Raw genomic sequence first — 26,366 nt, 5'->3', positions numbered from 1 at the left:
CCTCAACTAAACTGAGACAGAGATGAAACCGTGCAATATTTAAAACAACTATAAAAATAAATTGAAAAGGGCCTAACTCGTCATTTTTGCTAATGTGCTTTTGTCTATATGCCTTTTTGTACTTCTTTTTTTTTTTTGTTTTATAGTGATTAAGATTATAACACAATGTTGACTGCTGTATTCCTATTTTTGACATTTTAACTAGTATGTCTGTTTGTTTTGTTCGCACATCGTTTTCAATTTAATGAAATGTCATGTGACGTCATACAAGTGAGAGGTTTAGCTAGCTATAATACTAGGTTTAATCCTCCATATTCTACATAAGAAAATGCATGTACCGAGTCAGGAATATGACAGATGCTATCCATTCGTTTGATGTGTTTCAGCTTTTTATTTTGTCTTTTCATTAGCGACTTTCCGTTTTGAACATTCTTCGGAGTTGAGTATTTTTGTGATTTTACTTTTTGACAAGAGTAACTGCATATTTATAGATAGCTGAATAACCTGTCTTTCTTAGCAAGAGTCCAATTAAGGGTACAATGACTTGCTTTTTTACAAAATAACACCTATCATTAAGAATAAACTTTTAAATTTTAGAAATTACGGCGAAATCGTGCAATTTTATACATTAGCAAGTATCGCACAAATGTGTCACTGTAAATAAATAGTCTTCGTAATTATATACAAAAAATAAAAACGAACAGGCCGTAAGCATTATGTTAGTTATACGTCGATGAGACTGAAACTAAACAACAAAAATACTGAAAAATATACATGCATAGAGGACAGCATATACTTGTATATAGTCTTCAAAATTATAGTCCCAAAAATGTAAACGTAGTGACTAAATCTAATAGAAACATATGGCAAGCCGTTTTACAATTTATTCGAATTTCAAGATATCTCCTATAATATATCTTATATCTTATATAATATATAAGATATCTCCTTTAATATATAAGATATCTTATATAATTAAGAAGATATCGTATAAAGAAATTATAATTAGATATCTTATATACAACTTTTGGACTAGTTTCAATCTCGGTCTATTTCTGATATTTATTCTTACATACTTTTGATTTATTAACCCTACATGCTAACATTGCCTATGTAAATTTTAAAATTGTTTGCATGCACATTGAACGACAAATTTATGTGACGTATGAAAAAAATTCTGACGTCAGACACACAAATCAAGGAATGTGTTTGTAGATAGATGTTTTTGTGTTCTGTTAAATTGTCCCTTTTAAAATTGTTATACGATGATGACTGATGTACCTATAGTTTGACTATTTTATTTATTGTGTCTGTTTAGTTTACGCATCAATGTAAATATAACGGAATTTGACGAGACTGTCATCAAAAGTGAGAGGGTTAACGCTATAAAACCAGGTTTAATCCACCAGTTTCTACATTTGAAAATGCCTGTACCAAGTCAGGAAAATGACAGTTCTTGTCCATTCGTTTTTGATGCGTTTTGTTATTTGATTTTGCCATGTGATTAATGGACTTTCCGAATTGATTTTCCTCTAAGTTCAGTATTATTGTGATTTTACTTTTTTATAGAGAGATAAAGACATTGTTTTAAATACACACGTTTTTTGTTCACCATGCACCGTGTTTTTTTGGAACTTTATTGACGCTGAATATACTAGTCAAGACTTTTCAGAATGACAAGGAATACGATCAAATTTAAGGTATTTCTAAGCGCTGCATGTTTAAATTGGTATAAGAATACGTAGTATGATCTTACTTTTTTTATAAAGTTTATGAGATATCTTAAAGTAAGAATAAATAGCAAAACGGCTTGCCATAGAAACAATAAACGATACTTCTGCATGCAGACATCAAGATATATGTCCATTTTCTATAGCACTGGTCGATATTGCTGCTATTAGAATATTGGTCCCCGGTCATATCATCAGCTCAGAAGTTAGGGATTGGAATATTGGTCCCCGGTCATATCATAAGCTCAGAAGTTAGGGATTGGAATATTGGTCCCCGGTCATATCATCAGCTCAGAAGTTAGGGATTGGAATATTGGTCCCCGGTCATATCATCAGCTCAGAAGTTAGGGATTGGAATATTTGTCCCCGGTCATATCATCAGCTCAGAAGTTAGGGATTGGAATATTGGTCCCCGGTCATATCATCAGCTCAGAAGTTAGGGTTTGGAATATTGGTCCCCGGTCATATCATCAGCTCAGAAGTTAGGGATTGGAATATTGGTCCCCGGTCATATCATCAGCTCAGAAGTTAGGGATTGGAATATTGGTCCCCGGTCATATCATCAGCTCAGAAGTTAGGGATAGGAATATTGGTCCCCGGTCATATCATCAGTTCAGAAGTTAGGGATTGGAATATTGGTTCCCGGTCATATCATCAGCTCAGAAGTTAGGGATTGGAATATTGGTCTCCGGTCATATCATCAGCTCAGAAGTTAGGGATTGGAATATTGGTCCCCGGTCAGATTGGAATATTGGTCTCCGGTCATATCATCAGCTCAGAAGTTAGGGATTGGAACATTGGTCCCCGGTCATATCAACAGCTCAGAAGTTAGGGATAGGAATATTGGTCCCCGGTCATATCATCAGCTCAGAAGTTAGGGATTGGAATATTGGTCCCCGGTCATATCATCAGCTCAGGAGTTAGGGATTGGAATATTGGTCCCCGGTCATATCATCAGCTCAGAAGTTAGGGTTTCATTACTGACATGATTTATGACATGTACCTATCTTTAAAAAAATTATAAATTGCATGCAGTTAGAAAATATAATCCAAACTTCCTAGCACTACGTTGACCTTGGATAGATTTGGTTATTATTTCTATATAGTCCCTCTTTTCATATAGTGAGACATGTTCTTAAACATCCTATGCTTTCATATAAATGGTTCTGGTTCTTAATGAAAGCTCTTCAGACGCATTTAACTAAAAAGTGTTTCATTTTTTTGCTGAAAAAAGAAAAAAAGTGGAGTGATTGTGCATTACACGAGATGAATAAAGTTAGGTATAGTACTACCATGGAGAGAATTAACGTGAATACTCAGAGGCAGGTACATCTTTTCAACATAGATACCAATTACTAGATATTAATTAAGAATATTTTTGGGTAACATCTGACATTTTCAAATGAAAAACAAAACGAATTGTCTATAATATAGCTAATTACTACGTCCTATAATATACTAGGGTAATTATGTTTTCCCAGCAGATTTCCCTTAATGAGTTGCTGAAATTATTTTATTCTGCGTAGGTAAGATTCATATGTTGAAAGTCCATAGGATATTCATTCACAAATTAAAAAGAACTACGTACACTTATAAAATGCGCGCAAGGTAATTGACTATGAAAAAGATGTGCGCAGTTTGGAACTCCTACACAAAATGAAAATAACACAAATAAATTCTATGCGTTTTCAGCAATTTTCTTGATTAACCTTGATCAGGAACACTCGAAGACGACTACTTGAAAGCCAAGGGTGTATAACAACCGAATGCGATGGTGAACTATATAACCATAAGAGGACCAAAAAGAAGCCATTGAATGATCCAAGGTCAACTTTGCGAGAGGGAGTTGAAACCTTAGTTTATTAATAAATTGTAAATGTATGAACGGACAGTTTCAGAAAAGTATGTTATAAATCATGTTAGGGAACAGTCATTATTTATCAGATGAGGGGGTCGGTGCATTTTAGGGGGTCATTGTCAAAAATATCATACCACTGGGGGGGTGGGGGTGGGGAGGGGGGTTACCATCAAAAAATATTTTAACTAGGGGGGGTCACACAATAAAGGTTTTTATGTCTGACTTGTATATAAATTGTTGACAAAATTGGAGTGAGTGTGCGATCTGTGAAATAATGTCTGTTTATTAAATCTTTGATAGTGTAAACTGTTAAGCACCATGCATCAGGATATGCCTAATTTCTCAAGGACAGTGAATCTGATCACTCCTTATCACAGCTGTGTAAATTTACAATCAATAACTTAACAACTCTATGAAACATTTCTTCCTAATTTTGACCACAGGAAACAGTGAGTTGGAAAGGTTTCTGGACATGCATAATTAACTTTCTATAGTAATGATAGTGTTTAATTCATTTTGATGTGATTTTTGAGATGAAATGGGTGTGTATGTATAATTATTTTGATGAAAGCAAGGATGCATGTTAGTTATATGTCCGTCACGTGGTAATAGGTATACTTATTTTATGAAGTTATTACAAAGATATCGAATAAGAATAAAAGATGATCTCGATATTATAGGTATATCCCTTCTGTATTCTTAAGGTAATATTTTTCTATTCGTTAGTATTTTTTTGCCCTTTTCTCCTTTTATTCATATTTGAACACCAGTGTTCTCTGTTCTTTTTTTAAATTATTTTTTTTGGTCCATTTTTCTGTAAATTTATCCATTCTCCGATATTCTTTCATATCCAAATTTCAGACCTTAATAAAAAAAAATACTTGATGGGCACCATGGTATTCACACACACTAAACAATACACTATATGATTTGAACAAAGAACAAATATATTCAGCTGGGGCCCCTAAACAAAAATGTTTACTTGTTCAGAGAAAATTGATAAGACACTAAACTCTTAAAACATACATCTGTACAAAACAAAGAAAGGCCAGAGGTTCCTGGCTTGGAAGTATATTTCTTTATCTCAAATAAATCATTTACATATTATTTAATCAAGAAAGGACAAGAACCATTTAATCGGGGTTGGAATCCTGAACACCCCCCCCCCCCCCCCCCCCCCCATTCATAACTAGATATTGTAAAGTTCAAAGGTTAAAAAAATAAGATACAAGGGCCTGTGATTGGGATTAAAATAACAGTCAATATTGAAAGTTTATCTACTAGTATACTGATAAAATTTGTAGAATTATAGGTTGCAGTAAAATTAATTAATAAATTGGAACATACAATTTTCTGTATATTTTTTTTTTATTTTTCTACATGCACGTATCAGATATTTCTTTTTGAAAAAAAACAAGAAGAAAGGCTGTTTGTTATACTCAGAGCTTCTCAAAGTCGGTTACTATGCAGCTGGTCATCATCTCAACACAACTGGGAATCTTTTTTTTTTGGGGGGGTCAAACTTTTGAAATTATGTTCTTAGGGGGGTCATTATGTGGTTTTATAAAATAATGGGGGGAGGGGGGGTTCCCCCAACATAAAATTTTATTTAAAAAATTTGAACCGACCCCTCAGCTGATAAATAATGACCATTCCCTTAGTTCTATAGTACTGCCTACTAAGCTGATACTATCTTTGGAGACTGATTGTCGACCAGTGGTGGAATCGACCTACTATACACTATTTAAAGCGTATGCGTCAGAAAAAGCTTTATTCAATGTTTAAAAAAATGTCAAACCTAGAAAACTACCTTGACCAAAAATTTAAACCAAAACTTTAATCTGAAGCTGGAAAGACGGAAAAACGGACGAACAAACGAATATACACACAAACCGAAAAACATAATGCCCTTTAACTGTTTAAGTGGGGCATAAAAAAGACCAACAATCATACACGACAACGGCACGGGTACGATGTAAAGATCACACGTCAGTACGTGTACGATGTAATGATCACACGTCATTGGAAACTTTTAACTTTGACAGTATAGTAAACAGACTTGAAGATTGATATTATATAAATAACAAAAAAGTTATAGAGTTGTTATATAACTTCGAAACAAATTTATACACGTATTTATTGTATTCAAAATGCATTATCTGGTTTCCAGTGCCCTATGGTATAATGTTTCTTACATAATAAATACTACAATGTATAATATAATATGTAAAACTAGATTGAGTTCTATAACAAAATACAATTATATGTAATTAAATATTCAAGCCATTGTATAGAACGGCAGAGAAAATCAATTTGTTATACAAATTTGAATTATTATATAACAAAAAATATACGTAAGATCACCTGTCACAAAAAAGGTATAGAAAGTGTGCTGGGAAAGAAAACACTAAACTATAAGCGTGAGATAGAAATAATTGGGAAACTACAATAAAGTTAAAACAGGGGAACGAATATCACGAGATATTAAGAGAAATAGAAAGTGGTTAAAATTATTGTTGAAATGGCAAAAGACGAATAAATGTGAATGTATCTCTTTGTCGATCGTATATATTTATAGCAACCTCGAATATTAAGCAAAACACCCAAATACATTTGAATATTTAAAAAAAAATGAAAAATACTGTCATAATTTCATAAAATATGAATAAAAGCAACAAGAATTTATTAACGACATATTATTGTAATCCTTACTGGATTGAAATTTTCCTTTGTTAATATACTTATCTTAATGCTTTGAAAAGCCGTGACAAGGGTCTATTTAAATCTTTGAACAATTAAAGTGAAATGGGTCTATATATATTGACAATTAATAACAATGTATATCTATCTCCAAAAAAATAGTTCACCTCAACTGTAATTGTCATGAAATAAAACTTTAAACACTTTTTTTTTAATTCTTATTCTTTATTCATAATTAAAAGTCAAAACAAGACTGTGTACACCGGGTTAATGTTGAAAATATTTTACACAGCTTTAAAAATAAAAATCTAAGTTTAGAATTTAAATAATATTTATAAACATACGTAAACCTATATAATTAAGAAAACATCGACATTTTTTTTTCATCTACGCATGAACTTGTCATAATTTTATGTTGCTCCATTTGTCAAAAAGTCTATAACACTAAGGAGAGTGGACTAGTTAATTTCATAAAACACAACACATTTATGTTATAATTATAGTTTTGCGGGATATTGTTCTCTGTTGTATCATTGTTTTTTACCAGTATTATATGCCAACAACAACCACTATTGAAACTTAACATTGGCAAGAGCTTCTGTGGGATTTTCTGACGTCAGACACGCGAATCAATGAATGTGTTTGTAGATAGATGGTTTTGTGTTCTGTTAAATTGTTCCTTTTAAAATTGTTACACGATGATGACTGCTGTACCTATATTTTGACTATTTTATTTATTATGTCTGTTTGGTTCACGCATCATTTTAATGATATAACGGGATTTGAATAGCGCTATAAAACCAGGTTTAATCCACCATTTTCTACATTTGAAAATGCCTGTAAAAAGTCAGGAATATGACAGTTCTTGTCCATTCGTTTTTGATGTGTTTTGTTATTTGATTTTGCCATGTGATTATGGACTTTCCGAATTGATTTTCCCCTAAGTTCAGTATTATTGTGATTTTACTTTTTTATAGAGAGATAAAGACATTGTTTTAAATACAAACGTTTTTTGTTCACCATGCACCGTATTTTTTTGGAACTTTATTGTCGCTGAATATACTAGTCAAGACTTTTCAGAATGACAAGGAATACGATCAAATTTAAGGTATTTCTAAGCGCTGCATGTTTAAATTGGTATAAGAATACGTAGTATGAGTAGTGCCAATGAGACAACTCTCCATTCAAGTTACAATTAGTAAAAAGTAAACCATTATAGATCAAAGTAAGACCTTCCACACGGAGCTTTGGTTCTCCACGAACAGCAAGCTATAAAATTTGAAAATAGTTTCTTTTTTCAAACTTGTCAGTGAACACCGAATTATGCAAAACGTTGTGTAATGGACATTTACAAATGTTTATAAAAGTGAGAAAAAAAAAAACAGAATACATTAAGAAAAATAAAAAATAAATGTAGTAAAAAAACATAGATCAACATACGATCTCTTCCACAATGGTCAATCGCCAACATCATGTGACAAGTCTAAAATCTCCCTGAGACAAGACAAGTAAACTATAAATAAACTGGTCATAGACGAAAACTTATCAGTAAAATATACAAGTAAGTCAAATGTTTAACAGACAAAATAAAAAACTATGAAAGGACAAAGATAATCACTTTCAATAGTCTTGACCCGAAACAAGAACAAAACATTTTGAAAGATGGCTTGCCGTTTTCAAGACTAAAAGCACAGTAAAAACCTTGGTAAATAGACTATAAATAAAAGATAAATTAAATAAAAATTTACTAAATAACAACAAAAGTGAAAAATCATTGGCCATTAAGAGTCATTTTTACTGAACCATCGTGTGTGTACTGTAACCGTGATACAGGTTACGACTACACACTAGTTACCTAATCAGTTATCTTAAAGAATTCACTACAGCGTGAGAAAGCAAAACGACTTCCGAATCCGTTGAAGATGCCACTTTTAGCATTTCTATTCCGTATCTCAACTACATACGTTTACATTCACCAATACTGAATATACACTAGATAGTAATTGTTTCAAATCATTGTGTCTTTCCGTGAACAGGTCCAACAACTTTGTAAGTCTTTCTAAAGAAAGCATCAGTGACGCTCTGCGGTAAATACATCAGTATCGTCGCTCGAATGTATGTAAGCCAGTGAGGTACATATCTACACTTCGGATCCTCTCTAGTCACGGCTTCTACCATCTGGTCGATAACCTCCTCAACGTTACTCCTAGCACGCTTCATCTGCTTAGATATTGTATCTAAAAACGATTCAAAATATTCTTCCCCATACACATCTTTTATCTCGGATGGTGTTTCTGCCCATGATTTCCTATTTTGCGTGATAAGATATTCTTCTGATGCTATCGGAGTTCTAAAATAAGGTTATAAGTATTAACAATTATGAGAATTCACATGACACATATTTTTTTTATTCACCGTTTCAGAATCTAATGCATTCTAAGTAATATTTCCAAAAGGGTACACCAAAACGTTGTGATTGGTTTAAAACGTTCTAAACAACAGAAATTCGACAAGTAATTTAACGTTATTTTAATTTTTGTGTACGAAGAATGATATTATCCATAGTCCTTTAGATTCTGAAAAAGGCAGATTGTATAGGTACACATTACAACGTCACTGTTTTTGTTTGTTTGTTTCTTTGCTGCTATTCTCTTGTTTGATTTGTTGTTCCAGTTTGGTCATAAAAAATGATTCTAATCTTTCTTCATTGTATTGCCGTATTTTTTAAATAGGATTACACTGAAGTTTTATGGTTCAATAAGTTGTGGTTTTAAATAATTATACTTGTCATTTCCACTTAATAAAAGTAGATGCAATGTAAACATTACTGAGACAGCGACACTACAACACAAATGAAATATTCCTTTGCTTTTTGCGTTTTATTTTTTTTTTTTTATTTGTTGTGCATGAAATTGTACTGATTTTGTGTCGTGGGTTAATATCCATATTCATTGTTTTATAATTATTTCAGAAAGGAAGACATATATAGTATTTAATAACGAACAAAGACCTGCATACCATATGATAAACTTGGACAAATTGTGGGAAATTCAATATAAATAAAAACCAATGGTGCGAATTTGAACGCGGCAATTGGAAATTTCATCTCATCTTTACCATGTAAAATTTTAAAACCAATGACTCACTTGTATAATCCGGGTTCTACAGTAATGACCCGTACTCCAAACTTTGCCATTTCCTGTCTCAGACCATCAGAGAATGCGATACAAGCCTTTTTAGACATAGAATATGCAGCAAACGCAGGGACAGTGAATCGGCCTGCAATATAAAGTTTGTTTCTTGATGGAAGAAGCGTTTGGAGAATCTATATAAGCCCTTTGTCCCTATGGACGAAGTTTTTGGATAATTCAACTCCTTTTAATCATTTTGTACCATACCTATGCAGTATAGGCTTTGCTCATTGATTAAGATCATAAGGTGGCCAATAGGTGTTAATTTCTGTGTCATTTTGGTCTCTTATGAAGATTTGTTTCATTGGCAATCATACCACATCTTCTTTTTTATATATATACTGACATCATTGGATAGGAATTTATTTTTTATATTATAACACTTTGTTTCGCGGTATGAATTCCTGAAGACGTGAGGCCAAAATTGGGGTTTGGTTATGTCTATTTTATCGATTGTTTTTTATGATTGATTGTTGGTTGGTTGCTAAACGTCCAGTGACAAATATTTCATGTATGTTTATGATGAGGGCAAATCTACAATGCATACAATAGATATAGGTCGTCCTGATACTCTCTTAACACGAGGTATCGGATTTAATGTCCCCATTCTGACTGGACGTGGCTGTGTACTTGTACCTCCTTATCAAACCAACGGACGCCCAACAAGTTTATAACATAAAGTCTTTGAAAATCACAGATAAATTTGAACTTAGGGGATGATACGTGTTTTATAAATCATTATTTGTTTGAAAATTGAAAAAAAGGTTTCTATATCAATGAGTTGTTAACTATAGATGTATATTTTTTTAATCCTCTTAACTGCGAATTGTATTTAAATAGCATGTACTTTAGTATTTATACAGCTACCGAAATTGCTGTTTATTTCATTTAGAATTTATTTTCGGGTACAATGATATTTTCTTACGTTGGGGTTGACGTGTTTGTCTCATGTAAGATTTATTAAAACATTGCAATAAAAGTACCACGCGACTTTCACTTACGACCTTTTTATTTTGAATGTATGTAGACAAGTTAACTTTTAGAGAGAAAAAACAATTAAGCGAAATCCCTGTAGCAATATAAAACAAATGGGAGGTGTCACAAACCTTCTAAATGGTCTAAATCTTAAACCTTACTACATATAGCATTAACTACTAATGATATTGTCTTTAGGGCCATATGTATTTAAATAAAATCTATTTTTAAGCACGATCTTAGTTACGTTGGGTATTTTTTTTTTTTTTTTTTTTTTTTTTAGACAAGGCCATGTTATATTTTTAAAAGTTTTCCTAGATATAACGTATGTTTACATTAGTTTGTTGACATTATTAATATGTAAGAAACAAATCAACTCATTCGGTTCTAAATCCATTTGTTTGCAATTGCAGCTGTTGTTTTGTTGGTTTTTTTGTCGCTGGTTTTTTTTTTTTTTTTTTTTTTTTTGTCGCTGTTAATTGACTCGTGTCATGCCTTGTTTTTTTCTTCTAATTCGGGTGCTACTGCACTGTATATCTTTCACATTCAACAAAAATGCGTGGTCATGATATGAACACTCATGTCACAATATGTTTGTGATTTTACTATCAGTAGAACTAATATCCTGCTATGTTTTGTATGCCTATCGATTTTGAAGTGATACTTAGTGTACTGGTTAAGGTCAAGTTACAGTAATTTGGGTCATGTCACAGATTGTCTATATATTATTGCATATATACTACGGCATGTTAAACTTTAGTCTAAAATCGAAAACAATAATGATTTTGTAAAAAAACATTTCTGCAAATATTGTTTGATGAATTATTTCAAATTGGATTTACAATTATAGAAAAAAAACACCTCAAATTGTGAAAAACTTTCTCAGATTTATCTACATTCATAAAATCTCAAAAACCAAACCATAAAGATTTTTTTCATTTTTCAAAAATGTCTACAAAACGATGACACCTTCATGAGCAGACTAATGTCTGTTTGTTTTTCATTAACTAGTTTAATTCTGATAACTTCTACATGTTTGACTAAACATGTACAAATAATGCATTTAATTTACTGTGCATCTCGGTGACTGGGATGTTCATGGATTAACACTTAAAACACTTTTAAAAAAATCAGGAAAAACGATGTTAAATCTGCACAAACATTGTACTGTAGATTCATTATTATTTGTTGGATACCAATTTTCGTTGATTTCGTGGATACAGGTAAACCATGAAATTAAATGTTCAAGGAATAACAAATTTTCTAAAGGCTTGTATGATGACCTCGACAAAACCACGAAATTAAACATCCACGAACATGCAGGTGTTCCTTAATCCACGAAAATTGGTGCTTAAAACAATAAATGGATCCACAGTATTATTAAGTTTACTGCGCATGTCAGTGACTAAAGGTTAAAACTGATAACACGTTAAAAGGAAAGCAATACAAACCTTTAGACCAAATATGTTTATAATCATTTATTAAATACTGTAAAATTTGACAGCTGGTGAAATGATTTAAGCAAAATATATTTATCTAATGACAATTTTCAATTTGTAACATATAAAGTACAATAAATATTTCTATAAATCCTTGATATGTCACGAATTAGAGTGTAGTTTAAATATATGCAGTGGTAACCATTCAATCTTCTTTAACATCAAATAAGTACAAATTATGAATGTGTTCTTGATATTCATCTGTGGTATAAATGAATTATGATAGGAAGACAAGCTCATTTATCGCACTCGATTGACCCTTAGGCCTAGTAACGTATTCAAGGTCACGTCTAACTAAATCGACAAAGGTAAGTACAGTCGCTCAAAAACATATATCGTTTTATTTTTTTATTATTATTGACCAGCGAATTCAGTGTTTATTGATATACCACTGCTTGAAATGATTCGGCATTTTTATCTTATTATGTTTTGGCTAAATAATTAATTGCAAAAAAGACGATTCTTCGTTATACTTCCAGGCTTTTCGGCTTTTAAAAACGATGGAAATTTAACAACTTTCAAAAACAATAAGGGTTCGCTGGTATTGGTCGTTTCATTCAATACAATCGAGGAGAGTAAGCGTTTATTTCACCTTCAAAAGTGACCAAAAAATGTAAAACCTTAGTTTATATGTGTAGAGTATCAAATGAGTTTTTTTTAAATAGTAATCAGAGAAGCAGTGATACAGGGCAGACAAAACTATATCAGAGCACATTCTTTGGTGTCAATCTAATAGTGTTGAAGAGGAGAAAACTGGATGTGGTGTCAACCAAATGGTATTAAATGAAATTTAAAAACTTTTTTTTTTATATGTTAAAATCGTTTTTCTTGAGGACCTCAGGGGACAAATTTTCGAAACATAAACGGTTAAAAAGTCATATACATGCAAAAAAAAGTTCTTTGAAAATAAATTATATTTCCCACAGCTAAAACACTAATACTTAATTTCTTGACTGATATTAATTTATCGTAAAAAAAACATGTGTCCTTGCTTACAATTTAATAATTTTCTTGTATGCATTATATCTTACCTGCTAAACTGGCAACGTTAATTACTCTTCCCCCTCCCTGTCTCAGTCTTACCTGCTAAACTAGCCACGTTAATTACTCTTCCCCCTCCCTGTCTCAGTAAAGGCAAAGTTGCTTTAGTTACTCTAACCACGCCCAAAACGTTAACATCAAGTAGTTGTTGAAACTGTTCTACAGCACACCATTCTATTTCTTGAAAAACTGCAATGCCAGCGTTATTTACTACTGCCCATAGAACTGCAAAAATACAAGAGAGCTGCATTAATACTTAAATAAATGGGTCTATAAATAAAACGTGTGTAAGCATAAATAATGTCAACTTCATTGTTTTCGAGTAAAGAAAACAGAGATATATCGAAATTCTTTTTCACGATTGTGAATCCTATCGACATTCTTATCATCAATTATGATACCTATCGGATTGCTTATTATCGATTGTGATTTCTACCGAGATACTTGTTATTAATTGTGATTACTTTTAACATTCTTATTATCGATTGTGATCACTAGTGACATTCTAACCATCTATTGTGATTTCTATTAACATGTATATTATCGATTTAAATTCACATCGACAAGCATATTGTCGATTAAGATTCTATCGATTAAGATTTATATCGACATGACTATACGCGATTATGATACCTATTGGCATTCAAATTATCGATTGTGATTAACAGTGAGAAACTATAATTTTTTTTTGGGGGGGGGGGGGGGGAAATTGTAACTACAATTTTATCGGTGTCGTATTATTTTTAACAATTAGTGTATGTTAAAAATAAATATCTTTTTTCTTATCGCTGCAAAATTTATCGAAATAACAGGCACTTGTTATCAAATAGAACGTTTCTATGTATGTTGGCGTTTATATTTAAAGCAGTTCAGCGTTACTGCTGTTCCTTTGGTTTCCGCGTGTAGTTGATGTGTTACACTCAGTTTTGGTTTGTAACGAAGATTTGTTTCAGTTAAGACTAAGAACAACGCTATACTACTATTTCCTTTATAGTTTATATACGTCTACTGTTAGTAAATAACAGCAGTAGAAATACGCTGTTACTTCTAGAGTTATCCGAACCTGTCATTTTTTGGTAAAGACTGGAAAAAAAAACATTTTGGAATTAATCTGTTCAATTTTGTGTGTTAACTTGGCCAACTCAAAACATGATCTTAAAACAGATTGCCTCATTTCCTTGTTCAAATTAGTAGTCATCGAATTGGTAGCTTTCCTGTGCAGGTTTTTTAATGTTTGTTTAAGTTTTACGATATAAATTCTATATAAGCAAAGATTTGGAATTGTGTGCAAAGAAAATGTTTCCCCCCTCAACATTTTGCCTGTATCAAGTCAGGCTTCTTGGCTATGTGTTGGGGTTTTGTTTACGTTATTTTTGGAGGGGGTGTAGGGATCGGATGTTGGTGTGGTCTGTATGGAGGGGGTGTAGGGATCGGTGGTTGGTGTGGTCTCTATGGAGGGGTGTAGGGATCGGTGGTTGGTGTGGTCTGTAAAACTGGCAAATATTCTTGGTAATTTTTGTTATCCTTTTCATGTTTTACCATTGCCGTTCATCTTCTTTTTGACTTCTGCTATCATTCCTCTAACTTTCCAATCATCTGTCACATCTAGATGCACGATGTTTAATCTGTCAGAGCAGGACTCTTTCAGTTCACGGGCACCTTCTCTGTCTGGGGCCAGACATCCAGCAAATACAATGAAACCTTTGGCATCTAGACGTCTGGCAAGTTTATTTCCAAATCCACTATCACAACCTGAAAACGTTAAAGCATTAATCAGTTTATTTATATTAAAGACTCATTGGTGGCTTTTGGCTGTTGTCTGTTCTTTCGTCGGATTGTTGTCTCTTTGACATATACCCCATTTCCGTTCTCAATTTTATAGTATGAAAATAAACTGTTGACACATTGTTATGTGTCGAATTTTGTTATTGATGGAAACATGATAATATTAAAGTTGCAATACTTTAACATGCAAGTCGTGCTATATATTCAGTCAAAGTACCATGACTGAAGGTACAGGGCCAAATAATCTCCATGAAAAATACCAATACTCTTACCCCATAAAGTGGCATAATCACAAACTTTTACATATTAACTTAGCAAAGTCAAAAATCTAGTAAAAAGTGATATGATATGAGTTGTGATAGGGAAAATGTAAACATTGAAAATTGCATTTCTAGATAGTTGGTAAAAGCATTAATACATCTGGTTTGTTTCTGTTTTAAGAATTTGATAACTGCATAATCTGAAACAAACATTAAAATGAGAACTTATTACTTCTATCTACAGTGAATATATAAATTCTCTCACGGTTGAGATCTCGGATAGTAGATATGACACAATCTATGTCAAGGTTTTTTTTTAAACAAACACGTCTCAAACATGAAAATAAATGTCTAGCTTTCTTCGACCCCTGTCCCGACTATCAAAGAAAACAGTTCCTTACAATGGAAATCTAACAAGTCTTTCATGTTTCAGTATATAGTGACAGTAGCATTCACATTGAAGTAAAATTCTGTTATCTATATGTTACCCATTTCTTTATCCGTTTTACCCGAAACGACACACATTGCAAATTCTCGCATATGTTATTATTTAATTTTCTTGCAAATTCTTTGAATGAAATATTTGACACTGAGAGTTAAATTTCAACAGTTAATTGATAAATGATAAAATGCAAGTACATAAAATTAGGAATAGAAATGAGGAAAGTGTTGGAGACATCAACCAGACCAAAGAGCAGAAAACAGCCGAATGCCAACAATGGTTCAACACAGCTCTGTTTGCTAGTGAAAAAAATACGTGGCTATATGTGAAGAATAAAAGCACATATTACTTTAACCATTGTGCAATATGCATTTCTCACTGAATGTTAATAATGAATACTTCGGTTCCATAGCCGGATCAAGGGGGCCTGGGGTAATCAATTAAGCATGACTGGAAAGGCACCCCTTTAGGACAGCCAGTGCCCCCCTTTGTAAAAAGTTCTGGATCCGCCACTGTTCGGTCGTCTATATCTAAAGTCATGTGGTCGTCAAAGGATAGATGAGGAACCTACATGTATTCAATTTCCATAGCAGAAATGAACAATCGTTTGACTGATGTCTCCAGTGATATAATTTTGATTCTCAAAAGAAAGTTTTGAGAGGTAGTTTTGATTTCTATCAACGTGTTTTGATCAACTGTTCAGAAAAGAAATCTTAACAGTTTTTAATAATATTTAATCTGATATTAGATCTATGTTCACAGCATGGAAGATTACTTTCTCATTAGATCATATCTATAATATGACTTTTTTTGCCAAAACCTGTAAATTTTACTGATAAATGATAGCACTTGTAAATAGTTATTTAAAATGATCGTCTTCTAGTTTAAATTTCAGGAAGTCGGTTAAATTTCAGTCAATTAGTTGAAGTTTTAAGGTGAAACGTGTCATCTTCTGAATATAGAATGTTAAGTGGATATACTTTTCAAATATTTGAATGAAAACGAATCTTTTATTTCCGTTCGGACAATTTCTACTTAAACAAGGACGATGAAGTTTTACTGTTTATACCGGGTTCGTTCGGACAATTTCTACTTAAACTAGGACGATGAAGTTTTACTGTTTATACCGGGTTTAGGACGATGAAGTTTTACTGTTTATACCGGGTTTAGGACGATGAAGTTTTACTGTTTATACCACAGGCACTTGTTTCTGTCAATGTGGGGTTTACTATCCATACCAGTACAAAAAAAAACACAAGGTAGCTAACGGAAATTTTCAATGTGTTCGCTTCAACCAATATTTTTTTAATTTCCCTTGATTTTTTCACAAATAAAAGTACACCAGTCTGTCGGTAATATTGATTTATCTTTACAATGAAACAACTTTCACGTACCTTGAGAATACCCCTCGCACAGAATAACACACTTCAGATGAGAATTATTGACCTTTTTCCAGACCATTGAATTTGTAAGGACTTAACTTCCGGTTAACTTAGGAAGTTAATATAACTGTGTAATCCCATTGGTCACATTTTTCTGGTTACTGGTAACTAGTATAAATAAACAGGTAACCAGATGAATTAAACCAATGGGATTGCACAGTTATATTAACTTCCTAAGTTTACCGGAAGTTAAGTCCTTACAAATTCAATGGTCTGGAAAAAGGTCAATAATTCTCATCTGAAGTGTGTTATTCTGTTTGAGGGGTATTCTCAAGGTACGTGAAAGTTGTTTCATTGTAAAGACAAATCAATTACCGACAGACTGGTGTACTTTTATTTGTGAAAAAATCAAGGGAAATTAAAAAAATATTGGTTGAAGCGAACACATTGAAAATTTCCGTTAGCTACCTTGTGTTTTTTTTTTTTTTTTGTACTGGTATGGATAGTAAACCCCACATTGACAGAAACAAGTGCCTGTGGTTTATACCGGGTTTAGGACGATGAAGTTTTACTGTTTATACCGGGTTTTACTGTTTATACCGGGTTTTTTTCCAGAAATAATCTTACTTTGAATTTTTGTTCATGGTCGTTTATGGGTCATTCAATGCTACCACGTCCGGTCTGAATAAGGCCGTTCATTCCATGGCATGACGAAAACAATACATGTGGTATTAAGATATTGATCAACACCATGTTTGCTTGGTTCCTTACCGTATGTGACCTTATAGTGAGGCAGCTACCCAACCAGAATTGTTTTTACGTGTTTTTAAAATGTAGACGTCCTTTGACATTAATTGACGGTGTCTGCAACCCAGTACAAAATTATTACTAAGTACGTACAATGCTTCATAGGACTCATCAGTCGTGTTCGAAAAAAAAACCAGTTCTAAAACCAATTCAATTATGAAATTGAAGGTCATTGCACAAAACAAAAATTCTACTCAATTAACGAGCTTCATAAACAGTTATGATTGATTGTTTCCGATTGCTATGCAAATAAATGTACTACATACACAATTCAGACGAGAGAAAAGCAAACAATGAATGAAGTCTGTATATGATCTGTAAAGCAATGGTCGACTGACAATTACGACTGCCATTAGATGATGATGATGGATCGCTGTGGCAACGTCCAGTGGCAAATTAATAGGCATATTCAGGACGAGAACATGTTAATGTAAAATGCATATCAACCTTGCTGAGTCGCAATTTTTTTGCAATTACTACTTTTATATACCGCGTTCTTAACGAAAAAGCAGCAAATACAAATTTTAAAGTCTTTGATTAGACGAACTGCGTTCGAATCCACGACCTCTTTCACTCGAGGCGAACACGCCAGCACGAGAACATTGAGGCAATGACTGTCATAAGAAAAGAAGGTATAATGTTAAAGTGTTTTGAAATTGTCTGTAGCTTGTCACCTATATGGATTCCTAATAACTGTCCTTTCCTGGATTTAGATATTTCGGTTTTAAACGGGAAACTCGACACTAAAATTTACAAAAAAAAAAGAGACGATTTTTCATTCCCTATTGTTAATTTTCCATTTTTAGATGGTGGTGTTCCTTTGGCACCATCTTACGGTGTTTATATTTCACAACTTGTTCGCTATGCCCGTGTGTGTTGTGACGTTTTTGATTTTAACGAACGCAACCTATGTATTACTGGTAAATTATTAAACCAGGAATATCGTTACCATAAATTACTTAAAACCTTTACGAATTTTTTCCATAGATATAAAGATTTGGTTTAGAAGTTTGGTTGTACCTGTAGAAAACTTATTTCAAACGGGATAGCACATCCTCAATTTTACGGAAATGTTGTTAACCGTGCCCGGAAATTTAGAAATGATCCATGTAAACTTGTCGCTCCTTTAAATAAACTTATTCTAAAAGGTTACCTATTCAACACTGTATTAAGATCATTGAATATTGTTTTTTTTTTTGTATAAATATTGATTTTGTTATCAGTAAATTAAAAGCTAACTAAATATTACTAGTATGTTATATGCATATACATATTCATGGATCTACAATCTGTCGATACCTGTAACTTGGCATTGCACAAGGTCATGTTTTTCTCTTGCTATTTATGACGTCTTTACACTAAATCCATTGGATGTTGGATGTGTACGGATTGATAGTTTAGTCTTAGTTGCATGATTTTTCTCAGATCTGTTCATTATGTCTTTTTGTGTCGGGATGTATAAGAACCGGGCCACGTCCACTTGTATTTTTGTCCATCTGATGAGTTAAGCCTTTTTCAACTGATTTTTATAGTTCGTTCTTATGTTGTACTGTTATACCACTGTCCCAGGTTAGAGGGAGGGTTGGGATCCCGCTAACATGTTTAACCCCGCCACATTATTTATGTATGTGCCTGTTCCAAGTCAGGAGCCTGTAATTCAGTGGTTGTCGTTTGTTTATGTGTTTAATATTTGTTTTTCGTTCATTTTCTTTTTTTTATTTTTTATTATTACATAAATAAGGCCGTTAGTTTTCTCGTTTGAATTGCTTTACATTGTCTTATCGGGACCTTTAATAGCTGACTATGCGGTATGGGCTTTGCTCATTGTTGAAGGCCGTACGGTGACCTATGTTGTTAATGTCTGTGTCATTTTGGTCTTTTGTGGATAGTTGTCTCATTGGCAATCATACCACATCTTCTTTTTTGATATATCCTAAGATGTTTTGTAGGAAGTCTATAGCATACATAAAGAATCACAACCAAGTATTTACATCTTGGTCATGACACTAAGAAATTATCAGTTAATCCTTGTATCTGTAAGGTTCAATTAGTTATACTTATGATTACTCTCTGTAACCGATCCTATGATTAACATTTTCTCACAGTCTGTTGGGCATCAAGCAGTTAATTGGTCTTACGTGCTATAAGTTTACCTCACGCAATTAATGAATGAACTTATATAATACTTTAATAACAAAGTAGTAAACCACATTATTGGTTATACCACAAAAGATCTTAAAACATAGCGGAAAAACATCCTTGTCGAATTAATAAACAGAAGCTGTGTATCGTCAGATATTATCGCCAAACAAATATTTCAAATTTTAACGGATTTTACTTGTCAATGGTCTTTCAGTGTCATTTATTTCTGACGTCTGCCACAAGAAACCAGCAGGAAGTTATTATATTTTAATTGAACAGCGAAAGATGATTAAACTAATTTCGTGGAAAATTTATACCTAATTAATTAAAGTACATTATAAATTAAACGGCTGATTAACCATCATATTTACCGCACGATTAACAAAACAGCGCAGCTAGTATAAATTTTTAATTGCAGCTATGCGTGCATGTAACTCTCCAAAATGTGCCTTGATCCCTCAAATGAAATTGGTTTTCATAATCTAATTTACCTCCAAATGTCTGCTGACCCGAACAATTGTGTTTATTCCTTCCAGCGTTTAAAACCGTCTGGCTAATAACAGTTTAAAAATAAAATAACTTGGATACAACACAAAGTCATATAAAAGTGTTAAGTTCTTTTTTGTTATGAATTACACTGCGTTTAAAAATACGCCCAAAAATGTTATAAATACATTTGATAGATTTGATCGTTTGAGAATCTTTAACGAACCATGGGTAAATGTATTGTTCGTACCCAAAAAACAAAAATAACGTCTTCATTGATTGAATTTCCAGTGTTTATGACTTTGTTAGCATCCATTTCTCAAAATATTACCCAGAATGCATTAGATACTGGAGCGGGAAATTAGGCTAGCCAACAGCATATAAAACTTAATTAAGATTGGCCTAAATTACGTAAAAACATATGATAATCTATGATCAGATAAAAAAAATACCAACGGAGTTTTCAAATTCAATGTATTCTTTTTGAAAATTTTGAACTAAACATTATAGAGTTGAATTGAAAATAGTTTTTTTTTAAATATATTTTTGGAAGTGATTGTCACAGACTTTGGTGTTGTTTAAATCGGTTAGATATACATCATATGTATTAATGTTTTAAAGGTATTTTAAAGCAACTATATTGAACTGTATAGCAACATAAAGACAGAGCTCATTGTCAGTATTTTGAGCTTTATGTCATGAGCTCGACCTTTTAGTATAATTCTGTGTGTGAAGAATGGTGCAAAGATATACTTTCATTTTTTTTTAAAGGAGTTTTGAATAATGTTTATTTTTGTATGATAAACCATAATTTTATGTTCATAACAACTTTGCTCTGTATACATTTTGACTATAATTATGATAAAGTGTAAACTAACCGACTTTGTTACATGTACAGAAATAAAGATTAATTATAGCCTGGGATCCTGACTAACTGATCGACGCGATGCAGAGGTTGACTTATTTAATCGAGCGACGCGTTCAAAGGTTTCCGATGAACCCGAAGATAACTGTTTTTCTGTACCATATTCTTCTGCAACTTACTTATTCGTGCATGCAAGGAATTTACAATGGCGAATCAATACTAGTATAAATAAAGGCAACAGTAGTATACCGCTGTTCAAAACTCATAAATCCATGGACAAAAAACAAAATCGGGGTAAAAAACTAAAACCGAGGGAAACGCATTAAATATAAGAGAACAACGACACAACATTAAAATGTAACACACACACACACACACAAACACAGAACCGGACTAAGCATTAGACCAAATCCTTTGACAATAACAAATATAACATCAAAACCAAATACAGGAATTTGGGATAGATAAGTACCGTGACACGTCTTATAGTAATGTGAATTCACACTAAAAAAAATAAGAGAAAACAAACGACACAACGGAAACACAATGTTAACACACACAGAAACGAACTATAATATAACAATGGCCATATTCCTGACTTGGTACAGGGCATTTTTAAAGAACAAATGGTGGGTTGAACCTGGTTTTGTGTATAAGATACTGTTAGAAAATAACCTATCTTTTCCATTTCAGTTTACAAGATTTTTCTTCATAGTTTTATACGTTTCATGTTTAGGATAAATTAACAATACAAAAGGAGAAGGATGAGATATTTGACCATGTTTACATGGCGAATAATTTGGTTTCTAAGTTAATTAATAGGTAACTCTTCCATCTTGATAATATGTCTATAGGGGTCTAGACAAATTAAATTTTAACAGTAAAACTAATTTAACATATATATCAAACTTTTTTGCAGTTTTAATTAACTTGACACGCGTATTGCTGGTGTGAAAATGGAACTCGATTCTCGAAGCAACAAAATTTCCGCTTTCTGTTCTGAAAGCTATTAGATAAAATTAAAAGCCGATTGGATACTGAGTTAATGAATGACAAAGACTAGTGTTCGGATGGGTTATTTGTTCACTTTTCGTAAAATATAATCTCTATATCGTTTCTGCTTTAAGTAAATTGGCAATGTCGATTTTGAGACGTGCGCAGCAAATAGTTGGTTTTATAAACTCTAAACATTCTGAAAGTTGGTATAGGTAATGACAATTGGTATGAATGACTTCATTCAAAATCGTCTTCTATAAGATGTTAATACAATTGCTAATGATTTTATTTCAATTTGTAATGATAAAAAAATCCTATCATTAATGCATTTTAATAACTATTAGATCGACAACTCACCTGTAATAATAACTATCTTGTTAGCGGATGAAACATATCTTCCCTTTTCAGGTAGCAATAGAATGCAAGCACCAATAAAGCACAAACCAGACCACAGAATACCTATATCCAATTTCCATAACAGAAAAGAAACTACTAATAACGCATATCCAAGCTTTGTGTACATATTGTTATTAAAGACTCCCTTCCGTCACCATTGATATTTTATAAATTAATCTTTACCTGGGTTTAAACTTCACTCCAATTATCCTATATGTTTACACTATGACGTTCTACCTTGAAGGGTGATTTTTCACAGGTCAATAAACTTACAGTACTATATGTTGTTAAATACTTTTATATAAAGATTCTACTATGTTACAACGTAAGAGATAAGAAAAACACACCATGCCGTGAATCCTATGGGTTTACTAACTTGATTAGTTTTTCTATTTGTAAATGCATCTGTTTTGATATATCTTGTTTTGTATCAAAACAAACACGAACTTGGTAATATACCTGTATTTCACTTAGGAACGTAGAAATGAGAGAAAGTTGGATATTAGTAATCACGTTCAGACATATATTTGTCAGCGATATATAGAAGTTATGTAAACATGCGATATTTGCTTACTATTAAATGCATTTTAAACGCATATAATTGGTATTTTTGTCACATAAAAAATGTTGGCTACACACGTGGACTAAAAAGTGAGGGACAGGATTAATTTCGCGTGAATATTTTCTACGTTGACGTATGGTGCAAACGTGCTTTGATTACCAACTATTAAATTTATGTATAATTGGTAATTTTTCATCTACAAAAACATTGGCCCCTCCCCTGGACTAACATATGCGAGGCAGGAACAATTTCCCCTTTTTTTCAAATTGTCTTTTTTTCATTACCTGTCCAATATATTCTCATTTTCTAGTGGTGGTCCACAATTTCTCCTATCCAGTGGCGGATTCAGAACTTTTCATAAGGGGGGCCCCATCCCGTCATGCTTTAGTGATTCCCGATATAATCACATAATTTTTCCCATAAAAGGGGGGGTCCCAGGACCCCTGAATCCGTCTATGCTATTTCCATTCCGACCGGCCTCTAATACAGGGCTTAATTATTGCATTTATTTCAAACCTGTTCATGCATGAAATATTTGCCATTGGGCGTAAAGCAACCAACAATCGATCGATCAAAGGGTCTATAATTTGTATGGTTGCTGTTTTGTTTACGTGAACATCTACGCCTTTTATGCTTAGTTCCAGACTTGCATTGTGATTACAATTTACAGCTTGACTAAATACTTTGAGGTTGCAACAACTCGTATACAGACAGCTTACAAAAGCTTAAATTTGGTTCATGACTGGATTTATCTTTTAGATGATACGAATATTATAAACCAAAGTTCTATCGATAAAAAGTATTTTTCATTCAGATGGTAATTTAAATAATTGGAACAATACAAGCAAGATATTATAGAACAGAACATTGATTTGATTTGATTGATTGATTGATTGATTGATTGATTGATTTGATTTGATTTGATTTGATTTGATTTGAATCGGAATTGAATTGAATTGAATTGATTGATTGATTGATTGATTCATATATTGATTGATTGATTGATTGTGCACCTCGACAAACATCCTATTTATTTATTATTTAGCACATCTACATCTACAATTATATTATGTTGTTCGCTTACTGATTCTTCTCGTCGGGGGATTGATTCTTAAAATAGCATTAATCGTACCAATTACTCGTACACTACATTACATGCACTTTTCCAAGTGTAAATATTGCTGTTTCTCTAACATGTGGGAAACACAGGATAAATTGGTTATGTTTGCTTTACGCCCGGTTTCATGCATTTTAAAGCAGGAACAATTGAAGTTTATTCAAAATGTATGCTCTGCAAATAACATTAACGGTACCAAATTTTCTACATAAGATGCACATTTTGACAATAAATGTCTCTTCATTGGTGCTTGCAGCTTTAATATTTGAAAGTCTAGTACTTTTGAAATATAAACATTGAATAATAAAGAAGGACCGAAAGTGAATACAAAACCGGACAAGGAGTTGAAAGGTGGGAATTTTGACAGTCATTGGTAAATGAGAGGAAACAATGTTTGATGATATGGATAGACATTTGGACCCTTCAAAGAGTTGTCGTAACGAATAGACTCAGTTTTATTTTATTTCTTTACATTGGGCGTCGTATTTAAAGTTACCTTTCAGACATAGCTTATAACGGAGACACCACTTACCGTAGCATTGGTGCTCCTTTTCTTGTCGCCGTGTTCCTTTATTTGCATATAAGGCTGACTTCATACAAGAGCTTCTTAGGTGGGACGAAAAGAAGCTAGCTATATATCACCATCCTTTAACTTCACGTTCCGCTATATATAGATGGTGTCATCTGACTAAATAATTTAAAGTTTGGTGACTATGCATACTCTAAAATTTCTAAATACTAGTATATGATATACTTTTGCTAACTTTGAATTTTGCATGTTTGTTAATATTGGCATGTTTGTCTTGGTAACAATCCAATATTTGGACTTACATCAAAAGAAGATAATTTAATTTGATTTGACCACATATGACAGAACAGGGCAAATACCGGAATAATTGCCTTCACTCAGACAATGAGGGTTGGTTGAGAACAAAACCACAAAAACTAGTTCAGCTTCTCAATTATTAACTTTCAAATTCTATGTAGGAACATTACAGCTGCACCTGCAAATAGGATATATCTCCTATACCTGATATGATATTCCAGTGCTTGCATTGTCTATTTTAAAGTATTTTTACCTTAATATACCCTGTTGGAAAGATGCGTGGTTCCGTCTTCAGGTGAATCCTCCTGCCTCGGCTGTTTCGGCACTGTCTACTACAACCTCCAGAGGTGCGCCGACTGGGGTGATTTAAGTCCCACACCGAAACCACATGGCTATCTATCCCTGCCTCTACACTTTACTGCTTCCACTGCTCAGTCCTTTTCCTCCACAACCACATTGATGATGTGTCTGCCTCTTTGCACAAGTTACCAATTAGCTTACTTCTTTCCCCTCCAACAATACCAAGTGTTCTTAATGCCGTCCACAGACTTTCCAATATACCCTCTGCTTCCCACTTCCACTGGAAATAACCAAGCCCTCCATCCATTGTCTCTACATTCTGCAAGAAGGTCTTGATACTTCAATCTCTTTCTTTCGTTGGCATATTCTATTCTTTCTTAGTTCCAGCAGGATTGCCTGTTTTGTTGAGGCTGACAAAATGACAATGTCATGTCTCTGGTTTGTTGCTGCAATCTGTGGTTGGAATTGTTACTTCCGCTTCAGATCCACCAACGTTTGCCAATCAGTTGCTGTTCCCAGTAAACCACTTCCTTTCACACTCTTCTTCTATCCTTTCTGTCCTTCCGTAACACAATTGACAAAGGTATGGCCTTCCTTGTTCTTTCTTGGCTTCCTGGTGTTTCTCTCTAGGGTGTCTGATAGTGTACCTTGTCGTGTCGCCATGTGTACTTCCCGTCTTTCAAAGCACTCGAGCATGAAGATAATATATGCTCCAAGTTTTCTGGCTTACTGCAAAGAACACACTTTGGGTCATCTATCAATCCCTATGTTGCTAGATTTGTTGGGCTTGTCAATACATCATATACTGACATCAGCATGAATTGCAACCTATGTGGCTCATTTTCCAAATCTCATTCCATCCTTACTTCAGCTGCCTTGCTCCTTCCCAGTTCAACCAGCTTTCTTGTTTCTTCATACTCTCTGCCTTTACCATTCTACTTTCTTCTTCCATTGATCGTACCTCTTTCTGTACCAGGTGTCTATTTTTCTTCCCCTGTTGCTGTTC

General features: G+C 33.1%; 1 protein-coding gene across 1 annotated transcript; it reads right to left on the bottom strand.

Annotated features, from left to right (window-relative positions):
• Positions 1-5,707: 5,707 nt before the first annotated feature.
• Positions 5,708-22,726, bottom strand: LOC143044487 (17-beta-hydroxysteroid dehydrogenase type 6-like). The gene is made up of 5 exons (XM_076216533.1): positions 22,517-22,726; positions 14,534-14,746; positions 13,037-13,219; positions 9,435-9,567; positions 5,708-8,638 (listed from the first exon to the last, which is right to left on the bottom strand). The coding sequence occupies exons 1-5, from the start codon at positions 22,680-22,682 to the stop codon at positions 8,302-8,304; spliced, it is 1,032 nt and encodes a 343-aa protein (XP_076072648.1). The 5' UTR covers positions 22,683-22,726; the 3' UTR covers positions 5,708-8,301.
• Between the last annotated feature and the right edge of the window lie 3,640 nt (positions 22,727-26,366).

Source organism: Mytilus galloprovincialis, chromosome 9 (assembly GCF_965363235.1).
Source record: "Mytilus galloprovincialis chromosome 9, xbMytGall1.hap1.1, whole genome shotgun sequence".
Lineage (NCBI taxonomy): Eukaryota > Metazoa > Mollusca > Bivalvia > Mytilida > Mytilidae > Mytilus > Mytilus galloprovincialis.
Note: the sequence above shows the minus strand (reverse complement) of the source record. Positions and strands in the feature narration are given on the sequence as shown.